Source organism: Orcinus orca, chromosome 1 (assembly GCF_937001465.1).
Source record: "Orcinus orca chromosome 1, mOrcOrc1.1, whole genome shotgun sequence".
Classification (NCBI taxonomy): domain Eukaryota; kingdom Metazoa; phylum Chordata; class Mammalia; order Artiodactyla; family Delphinidae; genus Orcinus; species Orcinus orca.
Genome location: NC_064559.1, coordinates 131,380,125 through 131,397,604, shown reverse-complemented (window position 1 = coordinate 131,397,604; position 17,480 = coordinate 131,380,125). Strand labels below are relative to the sequence as shown.

Genomic DNA, 17,480 nt, shown 5'->3' with positions numbered 1-17,480 from the left:
GTATTCCTCACCACACACTTCCCTCCAACTAGAATGAACTTCCTCAGTTCAAGCAAAAACCTATTGTTCCTTTTCACTTTTGCTCTTCACATGTGCTATTCCCTTTGTCTAGTGAACTCTGCTGCCTTTCCTTGACTACTTCCTACATATCCTTAAGGTCTCAGCTTAATCATTCCTTAGTTAGCTTTGCTTGAACCATAACCGTAACACTAAATGCCCATTATAGTATTCTATATACCTCCTCAATCATAGCACTACTCATACTGCATTGTAATGGTGTGTTTGTCTATATCCTTTGCTAAGAGAAAGCCCCTTGAGGACAGTGATCTCTCTCCAACAGCCAGCACTACCTTGCAACCATGTGAGTGGGACACCTAAAAAACCTCATCCTTTAGCTTTAGCGAAGCCTTTAGATGACTGTAGCCTCATGAGACTCTCAGTCAGAACCACTTGATTAAACTGCTCCTGAATTTCTGATCCACAGAAACCCTGGGATATTAGTGGTTACTGCTATTTTAAGCCACTAAGTTTTAGAGGTAATTTGTTAAATAGCAATAGATAACTAATACATTTATGCTCTACAAATTTTAACATTGTATAAAAATATTATCTCCATCAAGTAAAAAAACAAAAATCTGGGCAGCAGTTTTCTCCCAATCTTCCCCCTCTCCAATCCAATCACCAAGTCTCTACAAAAATACTGAACTGATCTACTCTGCTTTAGTACCACTGCCAACACCTGAGCCCAGGCTAGCAACTCTGTCTTGTATTCAATACTACTACCTGATGATCTCATATCAAATCCCTCTCCAATCCCGCCTCAAATCCATCTCCACACACAGTGGCACGTGTGTTCTTTTAAAAAATAATTACAGGGCTTCCCTGGTGGCACAGTGGTTGAGAATCTGCCTGCCAATGCAGGGACACGGGTTCGGGCCCTGGTCTGGGAAGATCCCACATGCCGCGGAGGAACTAAGCCCATGAGCCACAACTACCGAGTCTGCGCATCTGGAGCTTGTGCTCCGCAACGAGAGAGGCCGCACAGTGAGAGGCCCGCGCACTGCGATGAAGAGTGGCCCCCACTCGCCGCAACTAGAGAAAGCCCTCGCACAGAAACGAAGACCCAACACAGTCAAAAATAAAATAAAAATTTAAAAAGCTAAAAACAACAAAAAAAATTATATTAATCGCTATAAGCATTATCCCCTAATAAATGCTAAAATTAGTTGCTGAGGGACTTCCCTGGTGGCGCAGTGGTTAAGAATCCACCTGCCAATGCCAGGGACACAGGTTAGATCCCTGATCCGGGAAGATCCCACATGCCGTGGAGCAACTAACCCCGTGTGCCACAACTACTGAGCCTGTGTGCCACAACTACTGAAGCCCACATGCCTAGAGCCCATGCTCCATAACAAGAGAAGCCACCGCAATGAGAAGCCCATGCACCGCAACGAAGAGTAGCCCCTGCTCGCCACAACTACAGAAAGCCCTCATGCAGCAACGAAGACCCAACGCAGCCATAAATAAATAAATAAAATGAAATAGAATTAGTTGCTGAAACCTTAAGGATATTTGCATAAACTCAAAATAGTTCCTCCAAATACTTATTAATTATTGTCCTACTCTGGTGGTCTTAACACATGCCCACAAGTCCTTTGATACTCTTTCCTTCAGGAATTGTGGCTCAATGACCTTTCCCCCACTCAGACCATTGTCTAGGCTCAGTAACTTGTTTGTAAGGACAGAATACGAGGGGGAAAAACCTTTGTAGTAGAGAAAGCTGGCAGATAACCAACTTAATCAAATGACCAAAGTCAACACCACTAGATGTAAGATATATCAAGACAGTATGTCCCTGATATGATGCATTGGGAAAGACACTTCATCTCTGTATACTTTCCTAAAATACATAACCTTGGTCAAAGCATGAGAAAACATATGACAATCCCAAACTGAAAGATTTCTACAAAATACCTCACAAGTATTCTTCAATAGTCAAAGTAATGAGAGATAAGAAAACACTGAGAAACTGTTGCAGCTCAAAGAAGAATGAGACACGATGGGGAAATCTAAATAAAGTCTGTAATTTAGTAATAACATTATACCAATGTGCATTTCTTAGTACTGATAAATGCATCATGGTTATGTAATATGTTAAAATTAGGAGGGGCTGATTAAAGGGTATATGGGAACTCTGTACTATCTTTGCCACTTCACTGTAAACATAAAATTACTTCAAAATTAAAAGTAAAAAAACTGAAGCAAATATAGCAAATCAAAAAATATATCATGTTTCTTTCCTGCTTAAGACCTTTTAGTGGCCTCCCACAGCATTTAAGAGTAAAACTCAAACTTGTTACCAAGGCCTATAAAAATCTACACAGTAAGAAGTGGAGTCCTAGCTTACCTCCCTGACTTTATCTCATTCAGCTCTGCATTATACATGAGACTCAGCAACCAAGTTCTTTCCTGCTTTTGGGTCTTGAACTCTGACCCTTTTCATGCAAAGATCTTCGTCCAACTCTTCATATGGCTGCTTCTTTCTTATTCTTCAGGTCCCAGTTCTGCTACCATCTCCTGGCATTCAATCTTAATTGCCACTTCCCCTAACCTCCCACTCTATAGTACATCATTACTAATGATCTTTCCTATTTTTTACTTATTGTCTCACGAAACATTATGCCCACTTTCTCCATTACAGTATCCCCAATGCCTACAAGAAAAACCGACAAATAGAAGACACCCAAATATTTGACAAATATGTTAAGTACTGATAGATGCCATCATTCTTTAAAGTCTCATAATCTCACCTCTTCCCATCCCTATTTGAAAATCACTGTCTTAGAACATATAAATTATATCTATTTAAAATGAAAAGATTTGGTTACACAATTTGCAAGTAACATGATGAAGAAACTGGTACTATCATGCCCTGCAGGTCAAAGTACAAAATGGTACAACCCTAAGTGGGGTAATTTGACAAAATCTATGAAAGTACAATTGACAAAACAATCAAATTTACAGCAATTTATCCTACAGGAATGTGTAGATATACTTCTATACATCTGAAATTATGTATGTACAAAGTTATTCACTATACACTGCTTGTAGTAGCAAAACACTGGGAACAACCCATGTGCTCATCAATAAGGACCTAGTTAAGTATACTATAGTATATGCATGCAATGGAAAACAATGTACCTTAGTAACTAATGAGGAGATTCTTTAAGCACTGATAATTGAAAGCTCTACAAAACATACCACCAAAAAAAGCGCAAAAAGTAGAATATATTACTGTCTGCTAACTTTCACATAAGAAAGTGAGGAGAAGAAGCATACACTTTTAATTGTATAAAAGTGTATATTTCTAAAAGTATACATTTTAAATTGTTAGTATCTGCCTAAAAGAAACTCTAAAAGAACTTATCAGAAAATAATAAAAGCAGTTACCTGGGAAAAAAGTAAAAGGGTATCTGGTAGGGTCAGGAAGAGACTAAAAGGGGAATGCTTTTATTTATATTTTAGTTTAAAAATATCAAAACATTATGAAAAAATGTGTAAGTATTAAGCTACTAAAATTTATATGAGGGACTTCCCTGGTGGTCCAGTGGCTAAGACTCTGTGCTCCCAATGCAGGGGGCCCAGGTTCGAACCCTGGTCAGAGAACTAGATCCCACATGCTGCAACCAAAGAGCCCGCATGCCGCAGCGAAGATCCCGCATGCGGCAACAAAGACCCCGTGTGCCGCAACAAAGACCCAATGCAGCCAAATAAATAAGTATTTAAAAAATAAATAAGCAAATAAAATGTATATGAAATATAAGAGGTTTATTTCTTCTTTTTTTCTTCCTATGATTATTCCATATATGCACAGTATTATAATCATAGTATAATACTTCACTCAGCTTTCCTCTTAACATTATTTATTACACAATTTTATGTTTGTATATGCATAGAGAATAGAAAACCTTTCTATAGTCTTCAAATTTAGATTTATGTAGGAATCCTACAATCTTATTACTGAAATCCTGAGGGCCAGGTGTGTTACGGAATTTCAGATGTTTTAGACTTTCTAAGAGTAGTAAGGTGCATAAACCAAACATTAGTACTCTCCAGTGGGATCTGAGGCAGCATCCATTATGCAAGAGTATACTCAATGCTTAACACAATGAAGCAGTGAAGTACAAATACCCACACCAAGTGGGATAAATAAAAATTATAAATGGCTGTAAATTAATTCAAATCTGGTTTTGCTTCCAAATGGATTTGTGTGAAATTTATGAAAATGTTTAAGTTTCAGTGTTTTGGATTTTCGTATTAGGGGTCTTAGACTTGTACTGTTTCATCTTTAAGTGGGAACATTCAAATTCAGTTATAGAGGGAAAATAACACTAATATTAAAAACAGTATCCTGACATATTTTACATCAATGAAAATAACATGAGCTTTAATAATTACTTATCAGCAAATCATAAGCCATAATCATATAAAACTAAATGAAAATGAATCAGATTTATATAACTGAAGGACTAGCTCCCTTGAAAAAGTTAGGTTTGTTGCTGAATTGTTCCAGCATGACAAAATAAAATACGTACACTTAACCAGAATGTACTAGATGCTAGGGTGACAATTAACACTGATCATTCTTGAAATCTGCAAATGGCATTAAAAAGATTGAATAAATCAATATACACCTTAAACATGGGGGAGATCTCAGAGTCAGTATCTGTAACATACTTTACAAAGGTACTAATGAAAAGTTAAAACTAAATAAAATCTCATATCGGTTCTGAAAATTCTGAATCTGAGCCCATTACTTAGATAAATTCAAAGAAAACAATTATTTTCATCAGCAAACTCCCCAAATATTTATTTCCAAAGAATACTGTACTTTGATTAAAAGGTGCTAAGGCATTTGAGGAGCAATATTAAATCCAGTAACAGTGTTAACAACATGTTTAAAGGAAAACTTATACCAATAATAAAAAAGGCTAAATTTAATTCTTTATTAAAAGTAAGTCAGCACAGACACTATAGCACCAAAAAACTCAAACAGATATTAGTATGATAAATCAAATTGATGTAACCTCATGTCACATCATTTTATTTTTAAATTAGTCTAGGGAATTCCCTGGCAGTCCAGTGGTTAGGACTTGGCGCTTTCACTGCTGTGGCCCAGGTTCAATCCCTGGTCCAGGAACTAAGATCCCACAAGCTGCATGATGAGGCCAAAAATAAAAGCCTAGTCACATCCTTCAAGAGGGACTACTCTTATGTCAGTACAAACTTCAGTACTGCCTACAGATTTCTGTCAGTGTAAACTGTAAGAGCCATGCATATTTATTAGGATGTAATTTCATCTCTGGATTTCAGTGACACTGATAAACCACTCAAGCTTCACTCTTGGTTTTTAATGACACCAGAACAAGTTGATGGAATTACAGCTTTATATGTGCCATTGAAAGTCTTATTTCTTATCATAGAATAATAAGACTGGAATCTTTAAAGGGCATCATTCCTACTATCTCACCATGGAAAGATGGATGTCTAGTTTATTTTTAAAATCCCATTACTTGTCCTCAGTAATCCATTCTAATGTTCACACCACAGTCTTCTCTTTAGTTACTTCACACACACACACACACACACACACACACACACACACAGTCCCTCTCCTTCCACCCCATTTCCCAACCTCCTCTTCTCTCTCACCATTACTATATTGTAAATTTATTTAAGGAAAAAACGTACTTGCATTCAAAAACTTTTCCACGTTTTACGAATCTAAACACTTCACAAAAAATTTAAAAACTGATTAAAATAGCAATGTGAAATGTACACAACTTTCCCAACCCACTGGTACACGCACACCTCTTTTGCTCTCTAGCCAGAAAACATATATCAATATTGACAGCCTGCCAATAAGGTACCAATAAAAGCAGAGTTGCCCCAACCTTTCTAAATTACCTATCTTTTTGGTTGAGACATTAAAAGCTTCGGTTTTAAAGGGCTATGGGTAAAAAGAGATACCAATCTTCAACCACTTGGTTAACTTAATTTCCTGCACTGGCATTTAACCAAGTGGTTGAAAATGAAGTTTCCTGACTGAAATCCACCCAAAGCAAGATGAGCTAACCTGGCCTGAAAGCAACTGCCAAAGTAACTTCAGGAAAAGTAGGAAATAAGACTAGCTTTTTTTTGGTTTTATGATAATGTACTCAATGATGAGACAAAAACAAAAAAAGTATTATTATATTGACAAAAACATAAACTTGCTAAATGATATATTTACCTTGCATTCAATCTCTGCTTGTTTGCGCTTTGCTTCACTTAATTGGGTAAGTAGTCCTTTGTTCTGTGCAGAAAGATACTGCACCTTCTCCTGTAGATTGATCACCTCTTGTTCTGCTCTTCGAAGATGATTACTATTGATCTGGTTCTAATAATTAAAAATATAAAAACTCAGAGTATAGATAAAAGGCCTGAAAAAACTTATAAATTTCTACCTACGCATATTATGCCTCAATAATATTCTTAATATTATTATTAGTTATAGGCCTATTTTATTCAACAAATAGTTAAATACATTAAAAAAATTATAAAACTGCTTTAAGAATCAAATCATCCAAAAGGATGCATAGGTTCATATTAGAAATTCTCATTAGAGGTCCATTTACCATTTATACAATAAATATCTATAAACTATAAGGATGTTTACACAGAACTTGTAGGTATTAATTTCTGAAATAGGCAATATGGTATAAAATAGATGTGATACGATGAATTTAACTCCCTTTTCCAGTTCCCAAAAGAAAACACAGACTAATCAAAAGGTATCATCAGCACTTACTGGACTGTAAACTTTTTGATGTCACAAAATATATCACATGAACTTCTACATTCCTAAAATATATATAGCACAGTCTGTTTTTATGGAGGATGGACTGGTTTTGAATTCTGGCTTGCTATTTGGTGAGTAAGCAAACTAGTTAATATCTAGTTTCTATTTCCTCATTTGAAAAATGTACATAAATATACTATCTGTTTCTCATTTGGTTATCTTTAGAATTAAACAAGATAATAATACATGTTAACAGAGCTTAATATATAGTAAGAACTCAATACATGCTAGCTGCTTAGTGTATTATAACTATAGGACATGATAAAAAAATAGATCTTTTATTTATTTTTATTGAAGTATATAGTTGATTTACAATGTAGTTTTAGTTTCTGGTGTACAGCAAAGTGACTCAGTTTTTTACATATGTATTCTTTTTCATATTCTTTTCTATTATGGTTTATTACAGCATATTGAATATAGTTCCCTGTGCTGTACAATAGGATCTTGTTATAGATCTTGAATTTACTGACAAGAGGCAGTTTTCACATTCAGGCTTGACCCAGCTTGAATTCTCTCAAAGCTAAATTATTCTATTAGAGGCCTGAAAGAAACAGTAATGGATTTTCATAACCAAAGACAGGCAAAATTAGGCTCTTCATTTAACCATTCTTCAACCTTGGTCAAGTTAACTAATGCCATCAAATTATAGTACACTGATAGAACCATAGATTACTGCTTGTCTTTTAAGGCCGTGTTTTGAGAATTATGTGAGAAAAGTTTATGGAAGGAGTTCTCACCTAATGCCTGAAATTTAAGACATTTAATAAATACTCAGTTGTTACTATTATTAAACCTATTCTATCTCACTCTATGAAGATGATCCTGCCTCCAGTTTTAATTTTAAAATCTGGATCATCCAATAGATTTAAGCTCTAAAACTTTCTACCACTTCCAGGTTTCTTCATCTTCACCACTCATCTTCCTGACTCACAGAAGAAATGCCTCCTTCCTAAGACGATCCTCTATGTCACCCCCTTCTTTCTCACTTTCAATCAATGAACACTGTCTGTCTACAAAATTAAGAGTGAACTTCTTAGTACTGTATTCAAAATGTTCTACAACCTCTTTTTACTGTCTTACCTCCTACCATTAAGACAAATAACTATACTACAGAGGGACACAACTTCAACATAAGCTGCAAAGAATTCCCACAGACAAAACTCCTCCCTACACCCCTGAATACCATTCCACGATCCAAAATTACAAAACAAAACACTCACACATAAACAAAATCCAAGAATTGACTATGAGTGAGAAATGGTAGACAAAAAAATAAATAAATAGCAAGAATAGATTTTTAAGAACTCTAGATAGTAAAATAATCACATAAGGGCTTTATACAAAATAGTTTATATTTAAAATTATTAGACATAGGCATAAAAAGAGGAAGCAAAACATAAACAAAGAACAGGTCACTGTCAGAAAAGCATTCAGCAAATTTGAAAAATAACCAAATATAATTTTTAAAATTAAGACACTGCTGTTAAAAATTCAATTATGTTGAGACACAGAAAAGAGAATAAGGGAGTATAAAATACACCTATTAGGTGTTTCAGGATAAAATATACCTAACAGGTGTTGCAGAAAAAAAAGTGAGACACGATGGCCTAAGAAGATGGTAATAGTTGGGAATCTTTTACAACAACAACAACAACAACTACATATGAATCTACAGCTCAGGAAGCACAACTAGTCCCAAACAGGATAAATATCAACATAAATAAAGCCTCATCAAAATACATTATAACAAAACTTAAAAAATGCTAAAGAAAAGAAGAGGCAAATCAAGGGGAAAACTGAGTATCTGTGAAGGCGGAAAGTGAAATATCCAGCAGACATCTCAACAGGAAAAATTGGTAGTGCTTAAAAAAAATTCATCCTATAAAAGTATACTCAGCTAACAACATCCAAGAGTGAGAGAAAAGTACATTTATTTTAAGAAAGTGAGAGAGTTTACAACTCATGATCAAAACTGGAAAGAAACTGTTTGATAAAAGTAAGAAGAGAGCAAAAAATTGGCATGCAGGTAGACAAATCCACAGGAGTACTGACTCCATAAAACAATAATAATGCCTAGGAATTTGGAGATATAAAAAAAATGTACAATAATCATAAGATGTAAGAAGAACACATGGAGTTATTCTAAGGCCCTTATATAGTTTGGAAGAATGACAGAGATAATTACTAACTTTAGACTTTGTTCAGTCAGGCAAGCATTTTCTTCCTTTTTTCTTTCCTTTAGGTAATAAACACTAATAGAAAAGAAAAGGAATTATAAAAGTCAAACTAATAGAAGGAGGAAGAAAACACTAAATCCAATAAAAAGCAAGAAAGGAAGAAAACACATAGAAAGAAAGAAGAAACAGAATACAAAATAAAATAATTTCAAATACATCATAATAAAGACATTTTGGGCTTCCCTGGTGGCATAGTGGTTGAGAATCTGCCTGCCAATGCAAGGGACACGGGTTCGAGCCCTGGTCTGGGAAGATCCCACATGCCGCGGAGCAACTAGGCCCGTGAGCCACAAGTACTGAGCCTGCGCGTCTGGAGCTTGTGCTCCACAACAAGAGAGGCTGCAACAGTGAGAGGCCCGCGCACCGCGATGAAGAGTGGCCCCCGCTCGCCGCAACTAGAGATAGCCCTCACACAGAAATGAAGACCCAACACAGCCATAAATAAATAAATAAAATTTAAAAAAAAAAAGACTTTTGATTTCTGATTGCGGATATAGAGAATCAGAAAGAACATTGCTTCCACCTTTTCAATTAAAAAAAAAAAAGGCAGCCAAACTCTAAGTTCATGACTAATGTTGAACCCAGAGAGGTGAGGTCACAGGACAACCAACTAGCTCAAAAATCTAAGAGACAGGGCAGATGCTGCTAGAAGCTGTTAAGAATAATTCAGCTAGAATAAACATTGAATTGGTGGAGCTCAAGTGTGGGCTGGCTAGAGAGCGTGGAGCCCGTGGGGAGAATAGAGTGCATAAACTCTTATACACTTTTCCCTCATGGACCCCAATAGGTACACACGAAAAAGATTGGTGGGAGTCCTGAGAAAGAGATCTCCATGGTACAGGCCGCAGGGAGGGAGGAAACAGCTGATATGTCAGGGGCACTAATTCTTGCTTATCTCCTCTACAGAACAAAAGGTTTAATCTGCTTGGAGCAGGACAACAAATATTGTTGTCTCTGGGGCACGGGGAATATCAGTGCATCTGGGGAAGGGGCAGGACTAGAGCTTGGGGGTAGGACAGGAGCACTAATGAGACCAAACACCCCAGATCCAGGGACATGATGCAGCCTAAGACTGAGGCTTTATCAGAACAATAGGGCAGAAGTGTTCTCTGACCCTCCAATTTCCTGTAACAAGTAACAGTGGAATACTGCTGGGGACTGACCCCCTGAAGTACTGTACGAAGGGAAGACCTAAAGATATTAAGAAAACCCTTTGGCAAACCAACCCCTGATCTAAAAATAAGATATTGCTAGAGGAATTTGAAGCCCGTGGTGCAATGAGGGTAACCACAGAAACAACAAACCTCAAACCAGCCCAACTCCTGACTATATTAACTCAAATCCCCCACATTAAAGACCTAGTAGAAGGAAAGATGTACCCATTTCCAGGCAAGAAACTATTTACCTTAGTCTACTGTTCTACACAAGATACACATCTAGTTTTCAACAAAAAATTACACAGCATACGAAAAGGTAAAAAACAAAACACTTCCAAGAGACAAAGCAATCAACAGAACCAGCCTCATATATGACACAGATATTGAAATTATCTGACAGGGAATTTAAAATAAGGGCTCTATGGGAAAGGTGAAAAATATGCAACATCAGATAGGTAATATCAGCAAAGAAATGAAAACTACAAGAATTAAACAAATACTAGAAGTAAAAAACACAGTTAACAGGTGTAAAGAATACCTTAAACAGCTCATCAGACAACTCACAAACTGGAGGAAAGAATCAGTGAACTTAGTGATAAATCAAGAGAAATATGTCAGTCAATAGAAACTGAAATACAAAGAGAAAAAATAATGGGAGGGAAAAGAGTAGAGCATCCAAGAGTTGCTGGACAACATCAAACAACCTAACATAAGTGTAAATGGAATCCCTGAAGAAGAGAGTGTGGGAGAAGAAATATGTGATGAAATAATGACCCAGAAATTTCCAAATTTCATGGCAGTCACAAATTCACAGGTCCCAGAAGCTCAAGAAAAAACCAAAGCAAAAATCACATCAAGTCAAATTATATTTCCCTAGGAAACTGCCCATTTCATCTAAATACTCAAATTTCAAATGTATCACTTAAACTTGTTCAGAGTATGTTTTTAAAAAATATTTTCACTGGATCTATATTTATGTCCCTTTTTCTCATTCCTAATAGTGTTTATTTGTGCCTTCTTTCTTTTCTTAAAAAGTCTTGAAGAAGTTTAGCACATCTTACAGCACCAGACTCAAGAAGAAACAGAAAACCTGAAAAGATCTATAACCCTTCAACAACTAGGATCAATAATTATTACACCCACAAAACAAAACAAAAAACAAGACTGTTTAAAGGAATGAATTCCAGGGACTTCCCTGGTGGTCCAGTGATCTCGTGCTTCCACTGCAGGGGGCACGGGTTCAATCCCTGGTCGAGAAACTAAGATCCCACATACCGCATGGCCCAAAAAAAAGAGGAATGAATTCCAGCAAATATTCAAGTAATGGGTAATTTCAATCTTACATAAAACTTCTGAGAACAGAAAAAGTTAAATACAACCCAACTCATTCCCCCAGCTTACCTTGGTGCCAAAACCAGATAAAAGGTTCCCCCAAAAGGAAAATTATAGCACAATTTAATTTAGGTACAAAAAAAATCTAAATTATGAAAAACCTGATTCCTGCAATGGGAATATGTTGTGTATGTCTCTGTCTGCATTCCATACTACAAACTTGTTCTTCAGCATTTTGATAACTGTACCTCAATATAACTGGTTTTCTTTGAAATCCTATGTAGTTTATGCATTAAAAAACATTTTGAGATGGGGTCCATAGGTTTCAGACTGCCAAAGGGGTTCATGGCACACAAAAAAGATAAGAACCCCTGTACTAAAGAAACTCTTAGAGATATACACAAGAAAACATGCAAGAATGCTCATAGCAGCCCTGTTTGTAATAGCAAAAATCGGTACGAAAAGGAAAGTGGCTCCATAAACCAAGGTATACTTATCAGGTGGACTTTTCTAAAAGTCATTAAAATGAAAGAACTGGAGCTACATGTATCAACAAGGACCTATCTCTTAATCTGGATGCTGGATACATAGGTGTTTGATGTAATATTCTTTAGATGACTAATACAGCATTAACATCATACGACACTATCTGTTTTTATTTTCCTCACTTTGCAATGAGAAAACTTCATGGATCGTCACCAGTACATGCACTGACATTTAGGAGCCACGATCATTAGTCAGGCACAGTGCAAAATACAAATTCCTTAGGAAGCCTTTCTCCAAACCACCAAGTTGCAATTAACTGTCCTGTCCTAGTCTCCATAGCAATTTCTATCTAACTCTCTACTTACAAATTTCTGAATTATATATTGCTTCCAGTTTTACTGAGATATAATTAACATATAGCATGTATAAGTCTAAGGTGTACAGCATAATAACTTGACTTACATATATTGTGAAATGATTACCACAGTAAATTTAGTTAACCTTGATTATCTCACATAGTGAATTATATTAAATACAGTTTGTGCTTGCCTGATTTCTCAAGTGTAAGATTTTTTTTTTTTTAAGTGTAAGATCTTTGATGGCTGCATACTGCTTTGTAGTCACAAGTTCCCCAAATCACATTTGCTGAGTTTGATCCATTCACCTACAGTCACTCTGAAATAAATCCTGAACACTGGCTTAAAAGTTGTGTTTGCATCTTTAATATCTATACTGGGATAAAATCTGATTATAAAAATAAAACTTACCATCACAAAGCTGGATTTCTACTTTTCATAATCTTACTGTTATTTTTAATTACAATGAACAATACAAGAAAATAACTTTGAACAATGTAAAACAAGATACATTTAATCTAAAGGATTTACATATCCACATTACCATGTTCAAGTTGGGATAATCATTTCCATGTTTAAGTTGGGATAATCATTTTTTTTAATATCTTCTATGTATTTTTAATTTTTTTATTAAGGCATACTTGACATATTATTTACAGGTATACAACGTAGTGACATATAAATGCCATATGGTATGGCATTTATATACATTGCAAATTGATCACCACAGTAAGTCTGATAACATCACTGTCCAAAGCTATTGCAATATTATTGACAATATTCCCTATGCTGTATACTATATCCCCATGACAACTATTTTATAATTGGAAGTTTGTACCTTTTAATCCCCTTTACCTATTTCTACCAACCCTAATCCTTCACCCCTCTGATGAACATCAGTTTGTTCTCTCTATATATGAGTCTGTTTGGGATAATCATTTTGCAGTAAGTATACAGAATGATATATGAGTTAACTATGCCCCCTACTGACTGAATAAGTATTTTGAAAACTGAATAACATTACAGAGAATAAAGAATATAGTCCACACAGATGTACCACATAAAAACCAAATGTACCAAAGGTACTTTTATAACGTAAATGGGTTACATAAAAAGGACTTTGCAGATCTTAAGTCAAGCATATTTGAGATAAGATTTATTAGAGAAAATGGGACTTGAGAAGAAAGAAGTGTAATTTCGGAATTGACTGCTCAGAGTCACCACATTACACTTTAGGAAGCATCATTCACATTATATTCTACATCAGTGGTTTTCAACCAGGGGCAATTTTGCCCCCCAGGGGACATTTGGCAATGTGTGGAGATGCTTTCGGCCATCACAATGTGGCAGGGGCGTGGTGCTGAGTAGAGGGTAGAGGGATATGGTAGTAGGTAGAGAGGCCAGGGATGCTGCTAAACATACTACAATGCACAGGCCAGTCTCACAATAAAGAATTAACTGGTCCTGACTGTTAATATTGTTGAGGTTAAGAAATTTTGCTCAACATGAGTATTCCCTTTCAGGTTGTACAACAATGAAACAAAGTCATATAGAGTTTTATGACTTGTTTAAACTTTGTTGAAAGAGTCAAAGAAGATATTAAATCTCTGCTGTCAAGGAATACACTTTTAGCTCTTTTTATCTGGGCTAGAAAACTGCAGTCTAGACAGTTTCATGTGTCCACCTTTTGGCTCTGTTCTAAGGATGATACAATTTGTGCATAAACTTTTAACGGGCTAACAGTATTTTTTAAAGCTATTAGGCTTTCCCATTATACCTGTGTTTCCATTTCCATCATCCTTTGTTTTATTTCTCTTATTTCTGCCTGTGTTTCAGCTTCTCTAAGTCGAATGGTCATCAGTTCATCTTGTAACTCATTCACAGCATTTTTCTTAGGTGGGTCTTTCCATCTCCCAGTAGTACGAGCTAAGTGGCGCTGAAATACAAAAAAATTATATCGCAACAAATATTCCCAGCATTACAGTAAGAGTCAACTTAACGAAGCACTTATTTCAGGCCCAGTACTGTATAAGGCACTTTATATGAATCATTTTATTTAATCCCCAGAAAATCTTAAAAGTTAAACACTATTATTTTAAATATAGAGGTGAGAAAATGGAAATTGTGAGTAAGTAACTTCAGAAAGGTCACACAGCCAGTAAGTGGCAGATGTGCGATATAAACTCAGATATAGTTCAATTTTTTTTATACTGTGGATTAATTATTGTAAAGAATACATTTTTCACCCTAATTTTTTTCTGAGAGATTTTTACATTATTTTGTAATGAAATTCCAAGAAAAGGGGAAAATTGGGCCTTTCACGAATTAAGGAAACAATATTAGAAGTTGAGAGCAGTGTTCTCAAAATATCTGTGGTGAAGGACAGTTTTGTTTCATTTGTTTCTAATTTCTAATGCCACCTGATACTTCTTAAAAAAAAAAAAGCCATGGCAACTTAAAGGACTGACTTCAGTCTTTGCTAGATGCATCCCCCATCCCAAATTCATACCAAGATCACTATTCTGAAATGATGTGTAGTTTATTTTTTCTTCCCTCTCTCCCTTCTCTCTTATAGATTCTGTTTTGTTTTTTTGCTACTTATCAAGTTTCCCTCATATGTGAATAAATTTGTGGGTGAATAAATTTGTGGGCATACAACTAACTGAATGTTTTATTTTGTGGGAAAACCATTTTCAAAAGAAGTTACAAATTCATAAACAAATTTATATTGGCGTCACCCTTCTGATGTTTCATACTGACCAATGAATTTAATATCAACAGGAGAAGAAATAAGTACTATATAAAGAAGTATTTTCTTTCAGTTCTTTAGAAAAAGTTACACAAATCACAATGGTATAACAACACAATAAAAATGACTTGATCTCTATTTTATCTTTTATTTACTTATAAGAATCAGAAAGGGAGAAAAAGCCTAACGGTACTTTCAATTTATAAATGCTCTCAGTTTTGTATATTAAACAGGGTCTTTCTCACTTTAAACTCAGATCCTAGTGTTCGTCATTAACTACTTCAAATTCACACAAAATGGATATTCAGGTTTTACCTTTCTTTTTTAAAGCACACAAAATATTTTGATATACCTGCCAGTGTTCCTCTAAATCTTTGACTTGTTGTCTAAGTTCTTTTAAACCCGTAATAGCTTCTGCCTCTCTCAGTTTCACAGCAATGAGTTCCTCCTGAAGCCTTGCAATGTTATTCTCATCAGGAAACGAGTTGTTTCTCTAAAGCAAGAGAAAATTTAATTGGGGATTTTTTTTTAATTTGAAGAATAAAATACAGCATAAATAACAATAAAATACAACAAAATAATGAGCTGTTTTCTCCCATATGTAATTGTATTTAATTTTATTGAGATATAATTCACAAACCATAAACCTACCCTTTTAATGAACACTAGTCAGTGGGTTTTGTTTTGTTTTTTTAATTAATTATTCTATTTTTGGCTGTGTTGGATCTTCATTGCTGCACATGGGATTTCTCTAGTTGCAGCAAGTGGGGGCTACTCTTCGTTGCGGTGCGCAGGCTTCTCATTGCAGTGGCTTCTCTTGTTGTGGAGCATGGGCTCTAGGCATGCAGGTTTCAGTAGTTGCGGCGCGCAGGCTCAGTAATTGTGGTGCACGGGCTTAGTTGCTCTGCGGCATGTGGGATCCTCCCGGACCAGGGCTCAAACCCATGTCCCCTGCATTGGCAGGTGGATTCTTAACCACTGCACCACCAGGGAAGTCCCTAGTCAGTGGTTTTAAGAGTATTCACAGGGTTGTGCAATCAACATCACAAACTAATTTCAGAACATTTTAATCACCCCCAAAAGAAACCCTATACCATTAGCAGTCACTCTACGTTTCCCCTACCCCCAGCCCCTGGCAACCACTAATCTATGTCTCTATGAATTTGCCTATTCTGAATATTTCATATAAATGGAATCATAAAATACGTGGCCTTTTGTGACTAGCTTCTTTCACTTAGCATGTTTTCAAGTTTCATTTTTTTTATTGCCAAATAATATTCCATGGTACAGATATACAACATTTTATTTACACGTTCATCAGTTGATGGAAATGTGGGTTGTTTCCACTTTGGGGTTACATCAATAACACTGCTACGAACATTTATGTAAAAGTTTTTGTGTGGATATATGTTTTTAACTCTCCTGAGTATATATGAAAGAACAGAGATGCTGGATCAGATGGTAATTCTACATTTAACTTTTAAGAAATTGTCAAACTTTTCCAAAGCAGTTGCACGTTTTACATTCCCACCAGGAAGGTATAAGGGTAACTGTACTTAATGTTGAGGACACAGAAAGTCTAACTCTGTTTTGTTTAATAAAATACTAATTATGGAGCAACAGGATTAAAAATGTTTTTCAATATGGCAGTGAACATACTAACCTCTGATTAGGACTACAAAGCATGAACATCATTTATGTTTTAAAGATTTATGGAAGAGAATAGTCCAAAATCTGTTTTCTTATATTTTCTCAGCATATCATTTTGAAAAGGGAGTGTAAAACATCTGTACCTTAGTCACTATTTATATCAATATTCAAGAAATAAGCACCAAGGTGACCTAAATATTTGCTTCAAGGGTACAAGATTTAATCTCCTACCATGCTGAAAGACCCACATAGGATATAGGGTTGCCATATTAAACTGCTCTGGGGAATGACCAAAGAATCCTAAATTAGGCTCTAGTAAAAGCTCCTTAGGTAAACTGAAGTACTGTTGAAATATCAAGTCCTGAGTCTATGAAATTTTCTATCTGAAATATTTCATGAAGATTTTAGCCCACAGAGATGATGGAATAAAGTTATTCTTGCCAACTACACATTTTTATGATGGACTTGAAATATTTTCTCAATTGAAAACCAGAAATTTACTGTATATGCATTAAAAAAAGTATCTTGCATGAAGAAATTAACCATAGGAAGCATGAAACCTTCCAAGTTCCTTTCTACTCTATAACATGAATACCAACAAAGATACTTAAA

At 35.6% G+C, this 17,480-nt stretch overlaps 1 protein-coding gene across 9 annotated transcripts in view; it reads right to left on the bottom strand.

The window, feature by feature from the left end:
• The window catches only part of EVI5 (ecotropic viral integration site 5), a 206,946-nt gene that overhangs the window by 60,589 nt on the left and 128,877 nt on the right, over positions 1-17,480 (bottom strand). For all 9 annotated transcript variants that reach the window (XM_033432796.2, XM_033432822.2, XM_033432838.2 and 6 more), the window contains 3 exons: positions 15,571-15,711; positions 14,247-14,405; positions 6,293-6,439 (listed from right to left, as the gene is read on the bottom strand). In XM_033432796.2, coding sequence (XP_033288687.2) covers positions 6,293-6,439; positions 14,247-14,405; positions 15,571-15,711 — 447 coding nt within the window. The remainder of the gene's footprint in view (positions 1-6,292; positions 6,440-14,246; positions 14,406-15,570; positions 15,712-17,480) is intronic.